The sequence below is a fragment of the Syngnathus typhle genome, linkage group LG20, assembly GCF_033458585.1.
Source record: "Syngnathus typhle isolate RoL2023-S1 ecotype Sweden linkage group LG20, RoL_Styp_1.0, whole genome shotgun sequence".
Classification (NCBI taxonomy): Eukaryota; Metazoa; Chordata; class Actinopteri; order Syngnathiformes; family Syngnathidae; genus Syngnathus; species Syngnathus typhle.
The window spans coordinates 3572531-3596067 of NC_083757.1; the positions used below are offsets into that span (position 1 = coordinate 3572531).

At 43.8% G+C, this 23537-nt stretch overlaps 4 protein-coding genes, 1 long non-coding RNA gene and 1 pseudogene across 8 annotated transcripts; 3 read left to right on the plus strand and 3 right to left on the minus strand.

Moving 5' to 3' along the window:
* Window positions 1–1796: 1796 nt before the first annotated feature.
* On the plus strand, window positions 1797–3688 carry LOC133144432 (interleukin-6-like). Of its 3 annotated transcripts, XR_009710678.1 has the most exons (5): window positions 1797–2107; window positions 2197–2390; window positions 2473–2571; window positions 2719–2862; window positions 2956–3688. XR_009710678.1 is itself a non-coding variant. In XM_061267122.1 (4 exons), the coding sequence occupies exons 1-4, from the start codon at window positions 2095–2097 to the stop codon at window positions 2758–2760; spliced, it is 348 nt and encodes a 115-aa protein (XP_061123106.1). In that variant the 5' UTR covers window positions 2055–2094; the 3' UTR covers window positions 2761–3688. The 3 variants fall into 3 exon arrangements, 2 of the variants coding, with proteins under 2 accessions (XP_061123106.1, XP_061123105.1); XM_061267122.1 differs by having other exon boundaries at window positions 2055–2107; window positions 2719–3688; XM_061267121.1 differs by having other exon boundaries at window positions 2055–2107; window positions 2473–3688.
* Window positions 3689–4144: 456 nt separating this feature from the next.
* Window positions 4145–5113, minus strand: LOC133144437 (uncharacterized). Its single transcript, XR_009710681.1, has 2 exons — window positions 4917–5113; window positions 4145–4467 (listed from the first exon to the last, which is right to left on the minus strand). It is a non-coding gene; the product is annotated as an uncharacterized LOC133144437 (long non-coding RNA).
* Window positions 5114–5333: 220 nt separating this feature from the next.
* Window positions 5334–8803, minus strand: LOC133144952 (hyccin-like). The gene is made up of 3 exons (XM_061268006.1): window positions 8729–8803; window positions 8055–8217; window positions 5334–6584 (listed from the first exon to the last, which is right to left on the minus strand). Exons 1-3 carry the CDS (start codon window positions 8801–8803, stop codon window positions 6100–6102), a joined length of 723 nt encoding a protein of 240 aa, XP_061123990.1. The 3' UTR covers window positions 5334–6099.
* Window positions 8804–9987: 1184 nt separating this feature from the next.
* On the plus strand, window positions 9988–14146 carry LOC133144953 (prelamin-A/C-like; annotated as a pseudogene).
* Window positions 14147–14687: 541 nt separating this feature from the next.
* LOC133144415 (interleukin-6-like) lies at window positions 14688–18091 on the plus strand. 2 transcript variants are annotated; one of them, XM_061267102.1, is made up of 6 exons: window positions 14688–14826; window positions 14908–16539; window positions 16616–16809; window positions 16892–16990; window positions 17141–17284; window positions 17378–18091. In XM_061267102.1, the coding sequence occupies exons 2-6, from the start codon at window positions 16527–16529 to the stop codon at window positions 17597–17599; spliced, it is 672 nt and encodes a 223-aa protein (XP_061123086.1). In that variant the 5' UTR covers window positions 14688–14826; window positions 14908–16526; the 3' UTR covers window positions 17600–18091. The 2 variants fall into 2 exon arrangements, with proteins under 2 accessions (XP_061123086.1, XP_061123085.1); XM_061267101.1 differs by having other exon boundaries at window positions 17141–18091.
* Window positions 18092–19743: 1652 nt separating this feature from the next.
* On the minus strand, window positions 19744–23231 carry LOC133144954 (hyccin-like). The gene is made up of 3 exons (XM_061268007.1): window positions 23157–23231; window positions 22483–22645; window positions 19744–20994 (listed from the first exon to the last, which is right to left on the minus strand). Exons 1-3 carry the CDS (start codon window positions 23229–23231, stop codon window positions 20510–20512), a joined length of 723 nt encoding a protein of 240 aa, XP_061123991.1. The 3' UTR covers window positions 19744–20509.
* Between the last annotated feature and the right edge of the window lie 306 nt (window positions 23232–23537).

Genomic DNA, 23537 nt, shown 5'->3' on the forward strand with positions numbered 1-23537 from the left:
GTCACATAATGTTAAATATTAGAACATAACATATATTCTAGAATATTCTAGCAGCAGCTTGAAATAAATATCATACCATCCTGTAACTGCTCAATGTCGTCGGGTTCCTGTTTGTCGTGACTGCAAAAAAGTGAAAACGTTATTTTGTCCAAAGAATAACCAAATAAAGTTGACCACCGGGTGAGCGGCGCCGCCGTGTGGTCACATGAGCAAACTACATGTTAAGATAAAAAAGAATCAAGTACAGTGCCGCACTGCACTATAGTGCAATAAAATTAAGTAAAATAAAACAAATGTAACTTAAAATGTAAAACCTGAATACATGATAAAGGCTAACTAAACCCAAACGTTTAAAAGAACGGGACCTTTATTACAACTTTGCGGCTGTTAAAAGTTTTTTAAAAGGCGTTGTTTGTGTCGGTTTTTTAATGCGATTCCCGTTTTTGGGACACTGAGCTGCCGCAAAGTAGCTTTATGTGCTTAATAAAACAAGGAGTGGACTTTTTTAAAACATTTATCTTTAATATAATGTGTGTGTGTGCGTGCGAGATTAATATTTGTATTTTATATTGTCCCCAGGGTAACGTTTAGGATCCATCCGTTGCAAAGGGTGAGTGGTTTTTTTTTGGACATGGATTTACAAAGGAACCTTTGTTTGGACTTGCAAAGTTTCTTTGAACCATTGCAAAGAGTGAGGTTTTTTTTTTTATGTGTATTTATTTACAAAGGAACCTTTGGACTTTGAAGAAACCTCTATGAAGTTTCTTTTAAGTGCAATCAGGCATTTGGTGTAATGCATGATACTGAGCCTTTCCTGGATAGGCAGAAGCAAGCTCGAGAGATGGCGACCGCAGAAAACACTCAAGGTGCAAACAAGGAGCTCCAGCAGACCCTGATCCAGCAGGTCACTGTGGATGAGGTGGACCTGGACGGCAAATATGTCCGACTCCGCAATGAAGGAGATGAGGTCAGTGGATGTGTCACAGTGGAACATCGCACATCTTACGAAATTTGCACATTTTCCAGTAACAACTAACCTGTTGAGATGAATTTCAACTATTAGGATCAGAATTTGGGGAACTGGCAGGTGAAGCGCCAGGTTGGATCTTCTGCTCCCATCGCATTCAAGTTTCCCGCAGAGTTCATCCTGAAGGCCGGCCAGAGTGTCACGGTAATCAATCTTATCTGGAAGATCTCAGATACAAGGTGCTCAATATTTCAATGACCATGCTGATCAGATCTGGGCGGATGACGCTGGCGGAAACCACAATCCTCCCTCTGATCTAGTCTGGGAGACACAGGCCAACTGGGAAACCGGAGACCAGTTTCAGACTACCTTGATCAACGCTAACGGAGAGGTGACACATCTTTCAAGCGACAAGAAGCAATAATTCTCTTTTGACGTCCGTTTTTCTTCCAGGAAATGGAGTTAAACAAAGCCACTGCCATATATTCGGAAGATGATGATGGAGATTCCGATTCCACCGTGGGATAGAGGAAGCGGAATTTCGGTTTTTTTGTGTGTCTTGACATATGAAGGGATTGAGAATAAAGCAGACTTTGACTTTTGACATGGTCACATTGTAAAAATATCGTATAACAATACAATTAAATGGGCATTTTCTAATGCAATCCTGACTGCTGGTCAATCATTTGAAAAGATTCAGAGTTTGTTGTTTCCGCAGCCGGTTGCTCACAGCACCTGCGGGGACAGCGAGGTACAGTTATGTGCGGCTCCTGCGGATTCTCCCCGAACAAGCCCAACAACGGCAGCTCCGTATCCACGGCTTCCCGCTCCTACCGTACTGGTGGCATCTCAGAGGGTTTGCTGCCTCATTCCTACTTCTTGTTTTTATATTGTGTCGTTTACTTGTATGTCTATCGTGTACTATGTCTCGTCAACGTGGGATAGAGGAAAGTGCGGGGGGACCAAAAAAAAAAAGAGTGTAATATCGGTTTCACCAGTATATAATTGAAACCGGAAGGTATTCGGACATCCCTGCGGTCAGTAGAATATATAACGGCTGTGCAATGAGAAGTCAAGACATGTTCCACGAGAGCAGGCGGTCAAGGCAAGAGTAATCTCGACGCAACATGCCCAACATGTGTAAGTCAGTGATGAATGTTTCCTGAATTTTCTTCCTCTTTTGCCATTCATTCATGATTCATTCATGATTTCTTGTGCTTCCACATTAGACACGCAAATTCTCGCGGCGGGCTTGGTGGCTTTTCTAGTACTGCGAGCCAATGGCGCTCCGTTGACAGAAGCGACCACCGTCTTGCCATCAAGCGACACCTCAAGTGAGGAGGAAACGGCGCCCTCTGCCCTGCTGACCTCCGCTCATGTTTGGGACTCGGTTCTGGGTACCGCTAAAGAACACCAGAAAGCTGTAAGTGGAAGTTCAGAAAGCACCTTCATTGTCTTCTTCTGGCTGTAAAACGTATCTGACTTGTGACTAATTTCAATTTCAGTTTGATGATGAATTCCAAAACAATGTCAACTTTCATTTACTGGAGCATTACAAAGCACCTCAGTTTCCAGCAAACTGCCCCAGCTCCAACTTTAGCAAGGTAAGAACCAGAAATGGAAAACCACCAGAGGTGGGAGAAAATAGACACTGACACTTTCCATAATTGTTTGCTAGCATCGGCTTGACTTTTATGCGTAGGTTGAATAGATATTTGTTTTTTAACTGACCTAAATATTCTTTTTTCCAGGAGGCTTGCCTGCACAGGCTGGCCCAAGGTCTGTCCACTTAAATAATTCTTCTCAAGCACGTGGAGAAGGAATATCCCGGCAGTAAAATTCTGTCTGAGGCCAAACACTACTCTGAACTCCTGCTCTACAATATCAAACAAAAGGTTGGCCAGTGTGACAATTTAGGGATAGGAAATGAATTTTGCTGTTACTATGATACCTATTTTGACATTGTGTTGCTTACTCTTGTCCGGCAGATGAAAAAACCAGAAGAGGTCACAGGCCTGAGTAGCAATGAGGAAGAGAGCCTATTGAGGTCACTGTACCACCCCGATGCTTTCCACAGAAAGATGACGGCGCACAACATCCTGCGGAAGCTCTACATCTTCATTGTTGACGGCAAGAGGGCGCTGAGGCGCAAAGAACGGCGAAGGGGAAAACGTGCCAAGGTCTTCGCCATGTTTAGTTTATTGCGGTAGTCACGTCCGCCACTGAAGCCCGTCGGAAATGTTGGGCAAAACATGAAGTGAATTAAGGAAGTTCTTGTATCTGCACTGACGTGTCGTAACCCACTGACGGATTGATGATGTATTTGTTTTTGCATGACGCACTGAGTGTTTTTTTTTTATTCTGTAGATAACCTATTTATTGCTCATTCAAAAAAGCCATTGTGAATCTAAGACCTTATTTGTTGCAAACAGTCGTATGAATTATTTAAAGATATTTATTACATATTATTGTTTTTATACTTGAAGGCATGATAATTATATTTATTTTTTAAACGGAATGTATTTTTAAAACATGAATAAAACTATTTGCTTACTTATGAATTGAACTGCTTGATTTATAACACTTTGGCAGGTGTCTTTTGAGAATTTCACTTATTAGATTGAACTACAGAAATCTCTTTTTATGAGATTCAAATACATCGTATATATATATTTGCAAAACAGAAATATCGTAAGGCCACTTATGGGCTTTACTGTCAAACATTTATCGACAAAAACATGGAACAGACTTCAAGACAATGTCGTAACAATAACAAATAAATATCTCAGACCAAATTGACACTTCATATACTGACATTGACTTTCATGTGGCCAACTCGTCGTGGTCTTCGGGTGGAGGTTGTTGATGCAGGTGCACGTCATCCTTCTTCAACCCCAAAGTAAACTGAAACGAAGCAAAAACAGCCAACGATACATATGTCATTGTTGTTTTTGACTTAATCTGCCATTTTTTTTAAGGTTCTCTTTCTACATATTTACCAAACACAAGCGATACATTAACTTTAATACAAAAAAAGGGCACTACCTCAATTATAACTTAGAAAACAGTTTGACTGAAATGGCAGTCATTCAATAAATAAATACGCGCATGTTTTCTTTTACAAATTGCAGCCTTTGCGGTTTTGAAAATTGCAGTTGATCACATAGCAACGTCGACTTGAAATCTATTCATCTCTCAGTTTTAATGCACAGACAGACACATGAGAGAAAACGCTGACACAGAAGCAGTGGATGACGCAAATCAGTGTTGCCACTTGTCAGCAGTTCCTTCGAATTATGCCAACAATTCAGTGGTATCTTTCCACACGCACGCATTGCAACACCGGCCATTTGCCCTTTGATACCAGTTTAACAGCTCATCATCAAATATTTATTTGGCATGAGATTCGTTCATTTTGGGGTGAAATGTTTTCAATGTGTTCAAGTCATAGCCCAAGACTGAAGGCTCCGGTATTCCTGGATCTGCTCCTCGTTTGAAGCCTGTTAAACGAAACACACACAAAAAATTAGAACAAATAAACATGGGGTGGATATAATAAGTATGAGTGGCATTTGATGAACTTTTATTTTGGCCTTGAGACAGCATCAGTCAGGTTCTGAAAAAAATATCTGAGTCGAGCAGGACATTTATTTCCCAGCCTTCCATTCAGTGATTTATTTATTAGCAGTGAGAACACACCACAATTGTGCAACCCTTCAAGCAATTACATCTTCAAACTGTCCAAATGAGGGGAATGGAATTAACAAAGTGATGACAAAAGTTTCCGATGTGGCAATTGGAAAGTTTTCGACCGGATGAGGAGTCACAACGAGAACGTTTGAACTACCGGACAGTCAAAATCAGGGTTAAGGGTGAACACGCTAATGCTAACTAGATGCAACCTGCGGGTTTTAAAGCGACTAACATATTTCACGCCTTTTATACTAACCCAAGTACAGCACTGTAGGGATAAATCCCCATCGGATAACGAATTGTCCACACTGGAACAGTTGCTGCAGCCGCTGTTTGGTCCATTTACTTAATTTTGCCATTTTCCTGGATGCTTTTGCAGCGTGATACCACAGAGTGCAACCGAGGACACGGAAGCGGAAATGGGCCATTGTGGTGTGCAAGGATTGGGTCAACCCACTACCATAACAGAAAAAAACAGGAAGTCTAGCTTCGTGTCGCCGTCTTGTGGATGGAAGAGGTAACTGCGTGTTTTTCCTGTTCAGTATTTCAGTACATTTTCTATTTACTATTTTTGTATCTAAACAAAAAAATAAACTACCAAGACGTTACATGTTGAGTTAATTACTTTTTTTTGCATTAACAGTTATAGTAGTTTTCAGTCAGCAAAGACAAATTTGAGTCAAAAGAAACACTTTATTTCCAGAAGCAATGAGCTGCACATCCTCGGACATATAAAAAGGCCAGTAAAAACATCTTAAGAACAACAATATGATGTACAGCAAAAGCAGAAGCAGTCACAATTTGTAAACTGACATACTGAAACACATCGATTGTCCATTCAAATTATGTACACCAAACCGTTAATAGGACACAGACGACAGTTTACACTGGGGATGGAGGTGACCTTTGTGTTAGCATGATGATTTGATGGAGGTGGGTTGACTTGGAACAAAAGGAAAGAGACGTCAGAAATACTACAAATACCTGGCATGGTGGCTAAATGAGGTATTAAAAGAATCCACAGGTTTTCTTACAGACATATGTAACACACCTTCTTTTGGGATTGGTACCTGTGAGAGTTACTCCTTTATAAATATGTAATTAGCCTCTCAAGTGCAAACCCTGATACTTCATAGCCCTCTCACCAGAGTCAAAAACATCATTGGACTAATTATGTTGAGTTTCATTTAAATGTATATATTGTCAGAGGCTTGTAAATTTCTTCCTGACATGGCAGTGGTTTACAATGAATGAGTCAAAGAAATCGGCAAAGTGACTTCAACTCCCCGGCACAGAAAGAACAACACCGCAGTGGAGCATGGGAGCGAAGGAAAAGAAAAAAAAATGTTCGTGGTACCTAGTGGTTGGCATGGCTTACAGCTCCAGGTTACTGGTGCAGAATCACAGGATCAAATCCAAAGGTTCATCATAAAACCGTTTCAAAGGTCCGAGCCAAGGTGCGCGCTGATACTTGGCGAACGTTGCGTGTGGTTTAAATAGGCCGTCTCTTCCTCCTGCAGGCTGCATGAATAAGTGCCAGATTCTGGGGCAGTGTGGTTGCCAGGGGGTGGGGTGGTACCGGCGGCTACCTGCTCAAAAGAGCGAGAGAACACGGCGCTGGCCGTGCGTGTCAAGCTGGTGAGAGCTCCTGCTTTGGGCACAGACTGGCTCGAAGTGAGCGTGAGACGTTTGACGGACGTCTCCACGCTCTCGCTAGCCGCTCGACCGATGGGGAGCGGGCTGGATTCTTTGTCCTTGCTGCGCCCGCCCAGACGGTACTTCTTTATGGCCTTTGCCCCTAGATTTAACGCGGTCACGCTGTTGCTGATGATGATGGTGGGTGGGTTTGTGTCAGGCGCCATCCCGCCTTCGTCCGCCTCCGAAATATCCATCAGCTCATCCGGGGAACCCAGATCCACTGCGTCTGTGGTGGTCACACAAAGGGAGACAAGCGGAGTTAACAGTCAATCTGCGGCCAATGGACAAAACCCATTTGCCATCCAGCCCATTACATTCAGTCCAAATCTTCTACATTAATGTGCCATGATACTGACTGGCCTGATTTGGTTAAAACTGAATAGTCATGGGCTGCAGGGAAAACGTATGACTGTCTTCCAGCAGGTGGCGCCATCACCACAGCCTGAGAGAGGATTGATTTCTCGCAACCTGCTGCCAAGACTTTTGTTTTGGATTCCCACCACCAACAAAATGTTTTCTAATGTGGTGTATCGGTGAGGGAGCGAAATGTCCCAAAAGATGCAGGTGAGGAAAGTGTTGAGGGTGTGAGCCTAGGACACATCACAAAGGGAAAGTGAAGAAGGCAAGACATTCAATTAGTCACTCAAAAAAAAAAACACACACACACAAGTCCTTCTGCATCCTAAGCCGCTAATAATTTGTAGTGGAACAGAACAACAATGAAAAGCTGGGAAACAGAAATGCAGGTTACTGTATCCAATGCTCCGATTCATCAGTCATGAAAAGGTTTGTGCTAAATTAAGACCTGCATATCTTTGTCCCGCTTCTGTCTAATAAAAAGTGTCCAAGTGCAACCCAGGAGTGCTGTCGAGGAGGCACAACATTTGCATTTGATGTCATAGACAGTGAATAATATAAATCTGTGAGGAGAACTGTTTGCTTGCTTTGTCATGAGTTGAAGGAACGATAACGGCGGATTGTGAGGAAGTCTGAGCCACGGGGGACGGAGTGAGTCAAAAAGGTGAAAAAAAGGGTTGGTTAAAAAGTGGGAAGAATCATCAAGGGTTTTTTTCAGACCACGACGCACCCACTGACAGTTACCTAGGTTACCACAGGATTGGGGCAAGGGGAAGGAAGAACTTAGTGCTGGCTCCTCCCTATGGAGAACGACCCAGAACTCTCATTTTCCAGCATTCGCCTCACAGACTTCTGCCTCCTGACCTCCTGCCCCCGCATGCTGGACCCATGACTTCGGGGTTCCGGGCTGACATCGGAGGCACCTCCCAAAGTTTCGCCGTCCGGGTAGGTGCGGCCGTCGGAGCGCGCTCGCAGGGATTCTCCGTTGGGCATTCGCTCGCTGCTCACGCCCGTCACACTGATATGATACGCGGCCTCACTGTCTACACTCACCTCCTGGGACTCTGCTGGTCGGGCACAGGAAGGTTTGCACAACACACAAACATCCATGTCATGCACACGCATGAAAAAAGGGCAATGTGTGCAGGCACACATGACCCAAAAGACACAAAACAGAATTAAAGCAATAACAGAAAGATCCAAATAAAATACAAAAAATATGATGAAAGTATATGCAACGGAGTTGAACATTTGGATGGAAATGTATGAATATCACAATGACAGAAACCATCCATCCAGAGGTTTCATCCTGGTTGCCCACACTCATCTGACATCTCACCGTGTCGTTTCCAGCGGTGGCCCCTGATAGAGAGCGACGTGACAGCATTCCGAGAGATCCTGGAAGCGGTGGGTGTGATCTCCACCTGGATGCTAGGTGCACCCTCCTTGGTGTTGCTTTTCAGAGCCGCGCCCTGCTGCGTCGACTTGATGGCGTTGCCCACCTGATCAAATACACACAATAGTCCCTTGCCATTCAAAATCATCAGAAAAGCATTATTGACAAGTCCAGCCAACATGTGACTCTAATACAAATAATCTACACGCTAATCCTATTTCTCCTAAGCGAAAGTGTAAATTCTTAGAGGCCACCGAGTACTTACACGTCCTTAAAAGGAACATGCAGCAGCAGAAGCAGCAGCACAATCCAAAAGGCTACAATCCCGGGACAATGTGTCTTTTGCTCCAATGATGGAGGGAACGTCCACTTGCTGGCCACTTCATTCGGGTGTCATTCACTTCAAAGCTCTTTTTAGCTAAAAATCATGTCTTTTCACGATTGCGGGGGACAGCGAGGTACAGTTATGTGCGGCTCCTGCGGATTCTCCCCGAACAAGCCCAACAACGGCAGCTCCGTATCTACGGCTTCCCGCTCCTACCGTACTGGTGGCATCTCAGAGGGTTTGCTGCCTCATTCCTACGTGTTCAGTAGTAGTACACCTCGCGAGGTGAGACCATTCCAGACTGGAATCCGAACTGAGACCTGTCCAATAATGTGAGGCCCTGGATCTTTTGGTCTTCATTTTCCATGCCAATCAATTTACGTTTTTTTTCCATGTATAATGCGCAAAATTTAACTAATTTATTGTCCTAAAATCTGGGGTGCGCATTATACATGGGTACAATTTCTTTTTAATTTTTTTCTTTTTTTTTTCTTTGAAGAAAATCATGGTACAACAATTTTTGAAGAAAATCTTGTCACGGATGGAGTGTGGAAAGGAGCAGGGCGACCAAGTGCAGCTTGGACCAGGGTTCATTGGAGGAACTCAAAACACAGACTTTGTAAACTAACATAACTCTCTAACAAAACCAACAACAGGACTGACCGACAAAGACGTGGAACAAAAAGACAGGGTGACATTACCAAAGACAGGAACAGAAACCTGTGTTATTGTCAAATATTGTTTGTTTTTTAATCTCCATCGCGGAGATACGGAGGAAGTATCACTGCGCATGCGCACTATGGATGCACAATGCGAATAGTCCTCTTCTTGACCCTCTTCTTGACTGACAATGAATGTGATAATTTAATACAATGAGCAAATAACAATGCGTATTACAGGGAATATTTCATTTCACAACGCTTTGCCTTGTTCCTTTCATCTCTGCTGTTCACTTCACACGCGCTCCATACGAACGCAATGCTCTCGTATCAGACGCTTGCTCGATCACCTGCCCGTTTGCTGCCCTACGAGGGTCGCAGGCGTGCTGGAACCTATCCCAGCCGTCATCGGGCAGTGGGCGGCGGACACCCTGAACCGGATGCCAGCCAATCGCAGGGCACACAGAGACAAACAACCATTTGCACTCACACCTAGGGACAATTTGGAGTCTTCAATCGGCCTACCAAGCATGTTTTGGGGATGTGGGAGGAAACCGGAGTGCCCCGAGAAAACCCACGCGGGCCCGGGGAGAACATGCAAACTCCACACAGGGAGGGCCGGAGGTGGAATCGAACTTGCACCCACCTAACTGTGAGGCGGACGTGCTACCCAGTGCGCCACCGAGCCGTCCTTAGGATCCATCCGTTGCAAAGTTTCTTTGAACCATTGCAAAGAGTGAGTTTTTTTCTTTTCTTCTTTTTATGTGTATTTACAAAGGAACCTTTGGACTTTAAAGAAACCTCTATGAAGTTTCTTTGATAAGTGCATTCAGGCATTGGTGTAATGCATGATACTGAGTCTTTCCTGGAACAGCAGAAGCAAGCTCGAGAGATGGCGACCCCAGAAAACACTCCTCAAGATGCAAACATTGACCTCTCCCCCAACCGCATCACACGTCTCCAGGAGATGGAAGCTCTCCGCAAGCTCAACGACCTTCTGGTCGTTTACGTCGACAACGCCCGTTCCCGGGAAGTGGAGAACGCCGGCTTGCGTTTGCGCATCGCTGAATCCGAAACAGAGGTGTCCCGGCAGCTGACTGGCCTGAAGGCCGTTTACGAGACGGAGCTGGCGAAAGCCCGTGCGTCTCTGGACTCGGAGGCCACAGAGCGTGCACGTCTGCAGCCGGAGTTGACCAAGCTGAGGATGGAATTCGACGAGCTGAAAGAAAGGTGAGGCCCGGCCATTTTATCAAAAATATGCCAACAACAAAATGGATACTGGATATTAGTGCTGACATAATTGCTTTGCTGCTGGGGCCACACCCCAAGGAAAATCCTCCTCGTGACTAATTGCAGCTCAATTGGACTTTCAGTTAACCATCCCATAGTCGCACATCAATATAAATAGCACATTTGACTGCGTCGAGGGTTTAATACTGTTTTTGTTTTACTAATTTATTGTCCTGTGCGGGTCTGGGGTGCGCGTTATACATGGGTACAAAAACAAAACAATAATATTTTTTTTTTTTTTTTAAATCCGTATATGATACAAAGACCGCCATTACAAATGCGCTTTCTTCTCTGCTGTTCACTTCAAACATGCTCCATACAAACACAATGCTCTCGTATCAGACGCTTGCTCGATCACCTGCTCGTTTGCTGTCACAATGTACCCTACACAAATCCGAAACATTTCTTCACTATCGAGTTTGCTAGCGCATGCGCAGTGATACTGACCGGCAGAATAACATCCAGTTGTTCCCAAAGATGATCTTTTTTCTGAAATAATTTTACGTTTAGGGACTTAAGTAGGAGTCAAAATTTGGGTGCGTATTATACATGGGTACAGGCTTTTTTCCAGCATCAACATGGCATTTTTAGGGTGCGTATTACACATGGGGGCGCATTATACATGGAAAAAAACGGTAATTGTCCATCCATTTTCCATATTCCCAGTTTATGTGTACATCTGTCATCTCAGGAACACGAAGAAAGAATCCGATCTGGCAGGAGCGCTGCAGAGGCTCAAAGATTTGGAAGCCTCGCTGAACTCCAAGAACGCGTCTTTGGCGACAGCGTTAGGAAAAAACCGTCGCCTTGAAGCCTTGGTGAACGCCAGGGTCGGGTCTTTGTCGACAGCGTTAGGAGAAAAGCGTCGCCTTAAAGCCTTGCTGAACTCCAAGGGCGCGTCTTTGATGAGAGCGTTAGAAGGAAAGCGTCGCCTTGAGACAGAAAACCGAGATCTGACGACGCAGGTTGCCGAGGTGAATCAAATCACGATTAAATTACCGTGATGATTGTGTTAAAGTTGTTGCCACGTTTAGCTCGAGACCAGCCTGGGCAATAGCCGAAAGGGGATGATGGATGAGGCTCTCAGGAGGGTGGAAGGAGAGAGTCGCATTAATACCCTTAAAGAGGAGCTGGAGATTCAAAAGAAGCTGCATTCCGAGGTGGGACACAATTATCATCACTTTTGCTTATTTAATTAATGAAAATAAAGCTGAGTCATTCTCACGTCTCACGTAGGAGTTGCGCGAGGTCAAACGCCGGCACGAGTCTCGCATGGTGGAGTTGGAAAACGCCCGCCAGGAAGATTATGAACCCAAACGGGCCGACGCCTTGATGGAGATGCGAAGCCAGCATGAACTTCAAATCAAACTCTACAAGGAGGAGATTGAGAAGACTTACAAGTCCAGGGTAAATTGCTGGAAAATATCGCCTGAACTCTTTTTTACCTTCCACTGTGCCTGTCGGGTTCAGCTGGAAGGCGCTCGCCAGTCACCGATTTCACCATTTATCATTTGGACCTTAGAATCTGTATCAGCTGCAAAAGTTTAAAAAGTCTGTGTTGACACTAGCTTGCAGCCCGTGATGCAAACGTGAAAGATCTGGAGGAGGCTTTGTCTACAGAGAGGGAGCGGATGCAGCAGCAACTGGATGAGTATCAGGAGCTAATGGATGTCAAGCTAGCGCTGGATATGGAGATAAGTGCCTACAGGAAGGTGCTTGAAAGCGGGCAGGAGAGGTGTGTGTGGCTTACAAACATACCACAACTTTTCCTGTCATAGCAATTCATGTCTCCACGTTTGTCCGCAGGACACGCTTTTCCCAGAGTCTACCGTCGACAAGCATGTCAGAAAGTTGCTCCTCGACCACGTCGGCCAGCGGGAAAAGGAAGCGTCCCGACACTGACAGCGAGGCTTCGAGCTTCGCCAGAAGAGCTGTGGCTCGTACTTTTTTCCACCAGAACACCCGTGGTAGCGGGCAGGTCACCGTGTATAACGTGGACCAGGCTGGCAAATATGTCCGACTCCGCAATAAAGGACATGAGGTCAGTGGATGTGTCACAGTGGAACATCGCACATCTTACGAAATTTGCACATTTTCCAGTAACAACTAACCTGTTGAGATCAATTTCAACTATTAGGATCAGAATTTGGGGAACTGGCAGGTGAAGCGCCAGGTTGGATCTTCTGCTCCCATCGCATTCAAGTTTCCCGCAGAGTTCATCCTGAAGGCCGGCCAGACTGTCAAGGTAATCAATCTTATCTGGAAGATCTCAGATACAAGGTGCTCAATATTTCAATGACCTTTACATGCTGATCAGATCTGGGCGGCTGACGCTGGCGGAAACCACAATCCTCCCTCTGATCTAGTCTGGGAGACACAGGCCAACTGGGGAACCGGAGATCAGTTCCAGACTACCTTGATCAACACTAACGGAGAGGTGACACATCTTTCAAGCGACAAGAAGCAATAATTCTCTTTTGACGTCCGTTTATCTTCTAGGAAACCCACTGGCACCTATTTCAAAGATGATGATGGAAATTCCGTTTCCACCGTGGGATAGAGGAAACGGAATTTCGGTTTCTTTGTGTGTCTTGACATATGAAGGGATTGAGAATAAAGCAGACTTTGACTTTTGACATGGTCACATTGTAAAAATATTGTATAACAATACAATTAAATGGGCATATTCTAACGCAATCATGACTGCTGGTCAATCATTTGAAAAGATTCAGAGTTTGTTGTTTCCGCAGCAGGTTGCTCACAGCACCTGCGGGGACAGCGAGGTACAGTTATGTGCGGCTCCTGCGGATTCTCCCCGAACAAGCCCAACAACGGCAGCTCCGTATTTACGACTTCCCGCTCCTACCGTACTGGTGGCATCTCAGAGGGTTTGCTGCCTCATTCCTACGTGTTCAGTAGTAGTACACCTCGCGAGGTGAGACCATTCCAGACTGGAATCCGAACTGAGCCCTTTCCAATAATGTGAGGCCCTGGATCGTTTGGTCTTCATTTTCCATGCCAATCAATTTATATATTTAGTCAACTTTTATATATATAATTTTTTACGACATGCTTATGGTTAGTCACCAGGCAATAAAATATGAACTATAGTTTCATATTGAATTTGAATTTCAAAAAATTACTTTTTATATAAGGTAGTTTAGTGACTTTTTTCCACAGCTTTTTTGAAGAAAATCTGCTCCGACCTGTTCTGAAATTTTCTTTGATTGAAATAAAGTTGTTCTTCTTTAAAAATAATTGAATTAGTCTTTTTTGGGTGTTATATAATTAATGCATTGATTTAAATTTCTCCCAACTCTCAAAAATGGAACTGCAGACTTTTATACTGAAATTTGAACCACTGTAGCCACCTACTTTTATTTTGAAACGTAAGTACTGGTTTTGTTCCGGGTCCCCATACCCGGAAGTAGGTCATTTCCACGGAAGCCCGACAGACTCTTTGCGTGTTGTTTTTTGTAAGTTGCATGGCATTTAACCAAAATTTTGCATTCTTAACGGAGTATTGGCGTGCATTTGGTGAGTGTCACTAATCTTTCGTCATCTCTGGTTGTCGTCAAGAATTCAAGACATGCAAACAGTCAGCCATAACTGCAAATTGCATGAAGATTTGCTGTTTACCATTGCAGGACCATCTGAATGCTGAGTGTGCGGACTCTTTTTGGCATCAGCTTTCTGGTGACCTCACGGGCCGCAGCAGTTTTTGCTCCAACGGGGAAATGCCCACTTTCACCTTCAGCTAACAACCACCAGAAGAACTGTTACAGTAGCAGACAATCTTCCATCATGGCCCAGAGCATCAAGTACCTTGGGTATGTTTTAGAAATGGAATTTAAAGTGACGTCTAGTTTTTGTCATACTTGTATTTGTTCTGCAGACAAGAGGAAGCCCAGCGCATTGATGAGGAGCTCTTCAGTGAGTACGGCTTCAGTGTGGACCAGCTGATGGAGCTCGCATGGCTCAGTTGGGCTACCGCCATCACAAGGGTGAACCACAGTGTCCGTCCAGAATCTTAAACTATTTGTAAGTGTCGCCGTGTTTGATTTTTGAGGAAGCCATCTTTACAACCATCGAGGAAGTTTCCTTAATGACTTCTCCATCTTCTCTCAGGGTTACGAACCCTCCATCCTGTATCCAAAGAGGCCCAACTGTTTCGGGGTTTGACCACCCAGTGCCAGAAAATGGAGATCCCATTTCTTACAGAGATGCCCGAGGTTTGTTGTAACAGTCGAAATGGACTGTGTTTAAATGTGACCTTTTTAATTATTTTGTTAGGCTCCTGTGATTGACGAGGCCTTCAACCTGGTGATCGATGCCATCTTCGGCTTCAGTTTTAAGGGGGCGGTGCGAGAGCCTTTTGGTTCCATCATCGATGTCCTGAAGGAGACCACTGTGCCCGTTGCTAGCATCGACATCCATTCAGGTTCCTTCATCTTTACGTAGCATTTTGCTCATCCACACTGCTTCCAAGTGTGTTTACGTGACTCTTGGATTTATTTTCCAGGTTGGGATGTGGAGCAGCGGAGCGTCGACGGATTGCACCCCGACACGCTCATCTCACTCACCGCTCCTAAAAACTCTGCCACCCTTTTCAAGGGACGCCATCACTTCCTGGGAGGCCGCTTTGTGCCACCAGCTTTGGAGAGGAAGTACTAGCTCAATCTGCCCCGCTACCCCGAAACTGACTGTGTGTTAAAATGATAAGATTTGGTTCCTGAAATGGTTCCTAACATGCTTTAACCGTTTTAGAATGCAATAAAGAAAATACTTCATGAAAAGACTCAGCCACAGAAAACTACTAAATCATGACTTGGCTCCACATTCTGTGTAATTACATTCTGCTGTATGCACACTGGCTCCGTTTTGCTCCTCTTATTTATTGTGTTATTTGTTTATTTATTATTTATTCATCACTCTTATTATTTATTGTTTGTGCCTTCTTGTTTTTCTATTGTGTCGTTTACTTGTATGTCTATCGTGTACTATGTCTCGCCAACGTGGGATAGAGGAAAGGTTATTTCGGTTTCTTTGTGTGTCTTGACATGTGAAGAGATTGACAATAAAGCAGACTTTGACTTTGATGGACTTCAGCTCCAAAAGAATAAATTGGTGAAGCAACACATGTAGATAAATAACAATACTCCTAGGCAAATATTCTTTATCCTCTATGAGGAGTGACACAAATAGACAGGATTGACATATAACACAAGTTTCCAATGAGCTAAATGAGAACGTTCTGTGACAATCAAAACTATCCAGACTTCCTTTTGGGTATTCTTCATTGATGATGAAAGGCTAGAATGAGGAACAGTCACATTGAGATTCTATTGAGTCAAATCAGCCAGGCAAAGCATGATGAAACAATAATGTGACACTAGATTTCGTTGGAAGTAGAGGAGGAATCTGAAAGTAATGACGACAGGAAAAGGGAAGTCTGGCCTGATGTGCAACGCTAGACAGATAACATGTTAGCAAAATTAGTATGGCGTGATATATTCTCACGCACTGTGTGATATTCAATACATGTGTGAATATTCTCAAACATTTGAGCACCTCCAAAAAATATTTCAGAAGTGCGTATTAAACAGGTCAGTCTCCAAAAACTAGGTCCTTCATCTGGTCCTTAAAGTAGCTTCTAATGTATGACTCACATTACAGTCGAGAAAATGTGGCTATTATTCTTTTTAAATGAGTGATTAAACTCTGAGAGGAAGATTGGAACTAATTACAATGAAGGTTGTCTCATGGTTTTCCATTTCATTATTTTGTATTGAGAAACAAACATTTACAGCGATATAAGGTAAATCAAATGTATTTAAATTTATTTTTAAAAGCAGATTAAATGTAAAAATTTGATGAAATATAAATATTCAAAAGTACTTTTAGAAATATTAACTAAAATTGAATATCTGATTCATTGATGTTATGTACAACTGATGAGAACTAAAGTGCGGGGTTACCAAAAAAAAAAGAGTGTAATATCGGTTTCATCAGTATAAAATTGAAACCGGAAGGTATTAGGAAATCCCTGCGGTCAGTAGAATATATAACGGCTGTGCAATGAGAAGTCAAGACATGTTCCACGAGAGCAGGCGGTCAAGGCAAGAGTAATCTCGACGCAACATGCCCAACATGTGTAAGTCAGTGATGAATATTTCCTGAATTTTCTTCCTCTTTTGCCATCCGTTCATGATTTTCTGCTTCCACATTAGACACGCAAATTCTCGCGGTGGGCTTGGTGGCTTTTCTAGTCCTGCGAGCTAATGGCGCTCCGTTGACAGAAGCGACCACCGTCTTGCCATCAAGCGACACCTCAAGTGAGGAGGAAACGGCGCCCTCTGACCTGCTGACCTCTGCTCATGTTTTGGACTCGGTTCTGGGTACCGCTAAAGAACACCAGAAAGCTGTAAGTGGAAATTCAGAAAGCACCTTCATTGTCTTCTTCTGGCTGTAAAACGTATCTGACTTGTGACTAATTTCAATTTCAGTTTGATGATGAATTCCAAAACAATGTCAACTTTCATTTACTGGAGCACTACAAAGCACCTCAGTTTCCAGCAAACTGCCCCAGCTCCAACTTTAGCAAGGTAAGAACCAGAAATGGAAAACCACCAGAGGTGGGAGAAAATACAGACACTGACACTTTCCATAATTGTTTGCTAGCATCGGCTTGACTATCATGCGTAGATTGAATAGATATTTGTTTTTTAACTGACCTAAATATTTTTTTTTTCCAGGAGGCTTGCCTGCACAGGCTGGCCCAAGGTCTGTCCACTTACATAATTCTTCTCAAGCACGTGGAGAAGGAATATCCCGGCAGTAAAATTCTGTCTGAGGCCAAACACTACTCTGTACTCCTGCTCTACAATATCAAACAAAAGGTTGGCCAGTGTGACAATTTAGGGATAGGAAATGAATTTTGCTGTTACTATGATACCTATTTTGACATTGTGTTGCTTACTCTTGTCCGGCAGATGAAAAAACCAGAAGAGGTCACAGGCCTGAGTAGCAATGAGGAAGAGAGCCTATTGAGGTCACTGTACCACCCCGATGCTTTCCACAGAAAGATGACGGCGCACAACATCCTGCGGAATCTCTACATCTTCATTGTTGACGGCAAGAGGGCGCTGAGGCGCAAAGAACGGCGAAGGGGAAAACGTGCCAAGGTCTTCGCCATGTTTAGTTTATTGCGGTAGTCACGTCCGCCACTGAAGCCCGTCGGAAATGTTGGGCAAAACATGAAGTGAATTAAGGAAGTTCTTGTATCTGCACTGACGTGTCGTAACCCACTGACGGATTGATGATGTATTTGTTTTTTATTTATTCTGTAGATAACCTATTTATTGCTCATTCAAAAAAGCCATTGTGAATCTAAGACCTTATTTGTTGCAAACAGTCGTATGAATTATTTAAAGAAGATATTTATTACATATTATTGTTTTTATACTTGAAGGCATGATAATTATATTTATTTTTTAAACTGAATGTATTTTTAAAACATGAATAAAACTATTTGCTTACTTATGAATTGAACTGCTTGATTTATAACACTTTGGCAGGTGTCTTTTGAGAATTTCACTTATTAGATTGAACTACAGAAATCTCTTTTTATGAGATTCAAATACATCGTATATATATATTTGCAAAACAGAAATATCGTAAGGCCACTTATGGGCTTTACTGTCAAACATTTATCGACAAAAACATGGAACAGACTTCAAGACAATGTCGTAAAAATAACAAATAAATATCTCAGACCAAATTGACACTTCATATACTGACATTGACTTTCATGTGGCCAACTCGTCGTGGTCTTCGGGTGGAGGTTGTTGATGCAGGTGCACGTCATCCTTCTTCAACCCCAAAGTAAACTGAAACGAAGCAAAAACAGCCAACGATACATATGTCATTGTTGTTTTTGACTTAATCTGCCATTTTTTTTTAAGGTTCTCTTTCTACATATTTACCAAACACAAGCGATACATTAACTTTAATACAAAAAAAGGGCACTACCTCAATTATAACTTAGAAAACAGTTTGACTGAAATGGCAGTCATTCAATAAATAAATAAATATGCGCATGTTTTCTTTTACAAATTGCAGCCTTTGCGGTTTTGAAAATTGCAGTTGATCACATAGCAACGTCGACTTGAATTCTATTCATCTCTCAGTTTTAATGCACAGACAGACACATGAGAGAAAACGCTGACACAGAAGCAGTGGATGACGCAAATCAGTGTTGCCACTTGTCAGCAGTTCCTTCGAATTATGCCAACAATTCAGTGGTATCTTTCCACACGCACGCATTGCAACACCGGCCATTTGCCCTTTGATACCAGTTTAACAGCTCATCATCAAATATTTATTTGGCATGAGATTCGTTCATTTTGGGGTGAAATGTTTTCAATGTGTTCAAGTCATACCCCAAGACTGAAGGCTCCGGTATTCCTGGATCTGCTCCTTGTTTGAAGCCTGTTAAACGAAACACACACAAAAAATTAGAACAAATAAACATGGGGTGGATATAATAAGTATGAGTGGCATTTGATGAACTTTTATTTTGGCCTTGAGACAGCATCAGTCAGGTTCTGAAAAAAATATCTGAGTCGAGCAGGACATTTATTTCCCAGCCTTCCATTCAGTGATTTATTTATTAGCAGTGAGAACACACCACAATTGTGCAACCCTTCAAGCAATTACATCTTCAAACTGTCCAAATGAGGGGAATGGAATTAACAAAGTGATGACAAAAGTTTCCGATGTGGCAATTGGAAAGTTTTCGGCCGGATGAGGAGTCACAACGAGAACGTTTGAACTACCGGACAGTCAAAATCAGGTTAAGGGTGAACACGCTAATGCTAACTAGCTGCAACCTGCGGGTTTTAAAGCGACTAACATATTTCACGCCTTTTATACTAACCCAAGTACAGCACTGTAGGAATAAATCCCCATCGGATAACGAATTGTCCACACTGGAACAGTTGCTGCAGCCGCTGTTTGGTCTCTTTACTTAATTTTGCCATTTTCCTGGATGCTTTTGCAGCGTGATACCACAGAGTGCAACCGAGGACACGGAAGCGGAAATGGGCCATTGTGGTGTGCAAGGATTGGGTCAACCCACTACCATAACAGAAACAAACAGGAAGTCTAGCTTCGTGTCGCCGTCTTGTGGATGGAAGAGGTAACTGCGTGTTTTTCCTGTTCAGTATTTCAGTACATTTTCTATTTACTATTTTTGTATCTAAACAAAAAAATAAACTACCAAGACGTTACATGTTGAGTTAATTACTTTTTTTTTTTGCATTAACAGTTATAGTAGTTTTCAGTCAGCAAAGACAAATTTGAGTCAAAAGAAACACTTTATTTCCAGAAGCAATGAGCTGCACATCCTCGGACATATAAAAAGGCCAGTAAAAACATCTTAAGAACAACAATATGATGTACAGCAAAAGCAGAAGCAGTCACAATTTGTAAACTGACATACTGAAACACATCGATTGTCCATTCAAATTATGTACACCAAACCGTTAATAGCACACCGACGACAGTTTACACTGGGGATGGAGGTGACCTTTGTGTTAGCATGATGATTTGATGGAGGTGGGTTGACTTGGAACAAAAGGAAAGAGACGTCAGAAATACTACAAATACCTGGCATGGTGGCTAAATGAGGTATTAAAAGAATCCACAGGTTTTCTTACAGACATATGTAACACACCTTCTTTTGGGATTGGTACCTGTGAGAGTTACTCCTTTATAAATATGTAATTAGCCTCTCAAGTGCAAACCCTGATACTTCATAGCCCTCTCACCAGAGTCAAAAACATCATTGGACTAATTATGTTGAGTTTCATTTAAATGTATATATTGTCAGAGGCTTGTAAATTTCTTCCTGACATGGCAGTGGTTTACAATGAATGAGTCAAAGAAATCGGCAAAGTGACTTCAACTCCCCGGCACAGAAAGAACAACACCGCAGTGGAGCATGGGAGCGAAGGAAAAGAAAAAAAAATGTTCGTGGTACCTAGTGGTTGGCATGGCTTACAGCTCCAGGTTACTGGTGCAGAATCACAGGATCAAATCCAAAGGTTCATCATAAAACCGTTTCAAAGGTCCGAGCCAAGGTGCGCGCTGATACTTGGCGAACGTTGCGTGTGGTTTAAATAGGCCGTCTCTTCCTCCTGCAGGCTGCATGAATAAGTGCCAGATTCTGGGGCAGTGTGGTTGCCAGGGGGTGGGGTGGTACCGGCGGCTACCTGCTCAAAAGAGCGAGAGAACACGGCGCTGGCCGTGCGTGTCAAGCTGGTGAGAGCTCCTGCTTTGGGCACAGACTGGCTCGAAGTGAGCGTGAGACGTTTGACGGACGTCTCCACGCTCTCGCTAGCCGCTCGACCGATGGGGAGCGGGCTGGATTCTTTGTCCTTGCTGCGCCCGCCCAGACGGTACTTCTTTATGGCCTTTGCCCCTAGATTTAACGCGGTCACGCTGTTGCTGATGATGATGGTGGGTGGGTTTGTGTCAGGCGCCATCCCGCCTTCGTCCGCCTCCGAAATATCCATCAGCTCATCCGGGGAACCCAGATCCACTGCGTCTGTGGTGGTCACACAAAGGGAGACAAGCGGAGTTAACAGTCAATCTGCGGCCAATGGACAAAACCCATTTGCCATCCAGCCCATTACATTCAGTCCAAATCTTCTACATTAATGTGCCATGATACTGACTGGCCTGATTTGGTTAAAACTGAATAGTCATGGGCTGCAGGGAAAACGTATGACTGTCTTCCAGCAGGTGGCGCCATCACCACAGCCTGAGAGAGGATTGATTTCTCGCAACCTGCTGCCAAGACTTTTGTTTTGGATTCCCACCACCAACAAAATGTTTTCTAATGTGGTGTATCGGTGAGGGAGCGAAATGTCCCAAAAGATGCAGGTGAGGAAAGTGTTGAGGGTGTGAGCCTAGGACACATCACAAAGGGAAAGTGAAGAAGGCAAGACATTCAATTAGTCACTCAAAAAAAAAAACACACACACACAAGTCCTTCTGCATCCTAAGCCGCTAATAATTTGTAGTGGAACAGAACAACAATGAAAAGCTGGGAAACAGAAATGCAGGTTACTGTATCCAATGCTCCGATTCATCAGTCATGAAAAGGTTTGTGCTAAATTAAGACCTGCATATCTTTGTCCCGCTTCTGTCTAATAAAAAGTGTCCAAGTGCAACCCAGGAGTGCTGTCGAGGAGGCACAACATTTGCATTTGATGTCATAGACAGTGAATAATATAAATCTGTGAGGAGAACTGTTTGCTTGCTTTGTCATGAGTTGAAGGAACGATAACGGCGGATTGTGAGGAAGTCTGAGCCACGGGGGACGGAGTGAGTCAAAAAGGTGAAAAAAAGGGTTGGTTAAAAAGTGGGAAGAATCATCAAGGGTTTTTTTCAGACCACGACGCCCCCACTGACAGTTACCTAGGTTACCCCAGGATTGGGGCAAGGGGAAGGAAGAACTTAGTGCTGGCTCCTCCCTATGGAGGCCGACCCAGAACTCTCATTTTCCAGCATTCGCCTCACAGACTTCTGCTTCCTGACCTCCTGCCCCCGCATGCTGGACTCATGACTTCGGGGTTCCGGGCTGACATCGGAGGCACCTCCCAAAGTTTCGCCGTCCGGGTAGGTGCGGCCGTCGGAGCGCGCTCGCAGGGATTCTCCGTTGGGCATTCGCTCGCTGCTCACGCCCGTCACACTGATATCGGGGATGGCCACGCCCCCCGGCGCGGCCTCACTGTCTACACTCACCTCCTGGGACTCTGCTGGTCGGGCACAGGAAGGTTTGCACAACACACAAACATCCATGTCATGCACACGCATGAAAAAAGGGCAATGTGTGCAGGCACATATGACCCAAAAGACACAAAACAGAATTAAAGCAATAACAGAAAGATCCAAATAAAATACAAAAAATATGATGAAAGTATATGCAACGGAGTTGAACATTTGGATGGAAATGTATGAATATCACAATGACAGAAACCATCCATCCAGAGGTTTCATCCTGGTTGCCCACACTCATCTGACATCTCACCGTGTCGTTTCCAGCGGTGGCCCCTGATAGAGAGCGACGTGACAGCATTCCGAGAGATCCTGGAAGCGGTGGGTGTGATCTCCACCTGGATGCTAGGTGCACCCTCCTTGGTGTTGCTTTTCAGAGCCGCGCCCTGCTGCGTCGACTTGATGGCGTTGCCCACCTGATCAAATACACACAATAGTCCCTTGCCATTCAAAATCATCAGAAAAGCATTATTGACAAGTCCAGCCAACATGTGACTCTAATACAAATAATCTACACGCTAATCCTATTTCTCCTAAGCGAAAGTGTAAATTCTTAGAGGCCACCGAGTACTTACACGTCCTTAAAAGGAACATGCAGCAGCAGAAGCAGCAGCACAATCCAAAAGGCTTCAATTCCGGGACAATGTGTCTTTTGCTCCAATGATGGAGGGAACGTCCATTTGCTGGCCACTTCATTCGGGTGTCATTCACTTCAAAGCTCTTTTTAGCTAAAAATCATGTCTTTTCACGATTGCGGGGGACAGCGAGGTACAGTTATGTGCGGCTCCTGCGGATTCTCCCCGAACAAGCCCAACAACGGCAGCTCCGTATCTACGGCTTCCCGCTCCTACCGTACTGGTGGCATCTCAGAGGGTTTGCTGCCTCATTCCTACGTGTTCAGTAGTAGTACACCTCGCGAGGTGAGACCATTCCAGACTGGAATCCGAACTGAGACCTGTCCAATGATGTGAGGCCCTGGATCTTTTGGTCTTCATTTTCCATGCCAATCAATTTACGTTTTTTTTCCATGTATAATGCGCTACATTTAACTAATTTATTGTCCTAAAATCTGGGGTGCGCATTATACATGGGTACAATTTCTTTTTAATTTTTTAATTTTTTTTTTCTTTGAAGAAAATCATGGTACAACAATTTTTGAAGAAAATCTTGTCACGGATGGAGTGTGGAAAGGAGCAGGGCGACCAAGTGCAGCTTGGACCAGGGTTCATTGGAGGAACTCAAAACACAGACTTTGTAAACTAACATAACTCTCTAACAAAACCAACAACAGGACTGACCGACAAAGAC

Bases quoted from the DNA above. Each gene is read 5' to 3' on its own strand.
- LOC133144432 (XM_061267121.1), top strand. The intron at 2,391-2,472 runs GTAAGTGGAAGT...TTTCAATTTCAG, and splicing joins CTAAAGAACACCAGAAAGCT to TTTGATGATGAATTCCAAAA.
- LOC133144952 (XM_061268006.1), bottom strand. From the start codon at position 8,803: ATGGAAAATGAAGACCAAAAGATCCAGGGCCTCACATTATTGGACAGG. The intron at 8,218-8,728 runs GTCTCACCTCGC...GTATTTGATCAG, and splicing joins TCGGATTCCAGTCTGGAATG to GTGGGCAACGCCATCAAGTC. The intron at 6,585-8,054 runs GTGAGATGTCAG...TGACCACCACAG, and splicing joins CCACCGCTGGAAACGACACG to ACGCAGTGGATCTGGGTTCC.
- LOC133144415 (XM_061267101.1), top strand. The intron at 16,810-16,891 runs GTAAGTGGAAAT...TTTCAATTTCAG, and splicing joins CTAAAGAACACCAGAAAGCT to TTTGATGATGAATTCCAAAA. The intron at 16,991-17,140 runs GTAAGAACCAGA...TTTTTTTTCCAG, and splicing joins CCAGCTCCAACTTTAGCAAG to GAGGCTTGCCTGCACAGGCT.
- LOC133144954 (XM_061268007.1), bottom strand. From the start codon at position 23,231: ATGGAAAATGAAGACCAAAAGATCCAGGGCCTCACATCATTGGACAGG. The intron at 22,646-23,156 runs GTCTCACCTCGC...GTATTTGATCAG, and splicing joins TCGGATTCCAGTCTGGAATG to GTGGGCAACGCCATCAAGTC. The intron at 20,995-22,482 runs GTGAGATGTCAG...TGACCACCACAG, and splicing joins CCACCGCTGGAAACGACACG to ACGCAGTGGATCTGGGTTCC.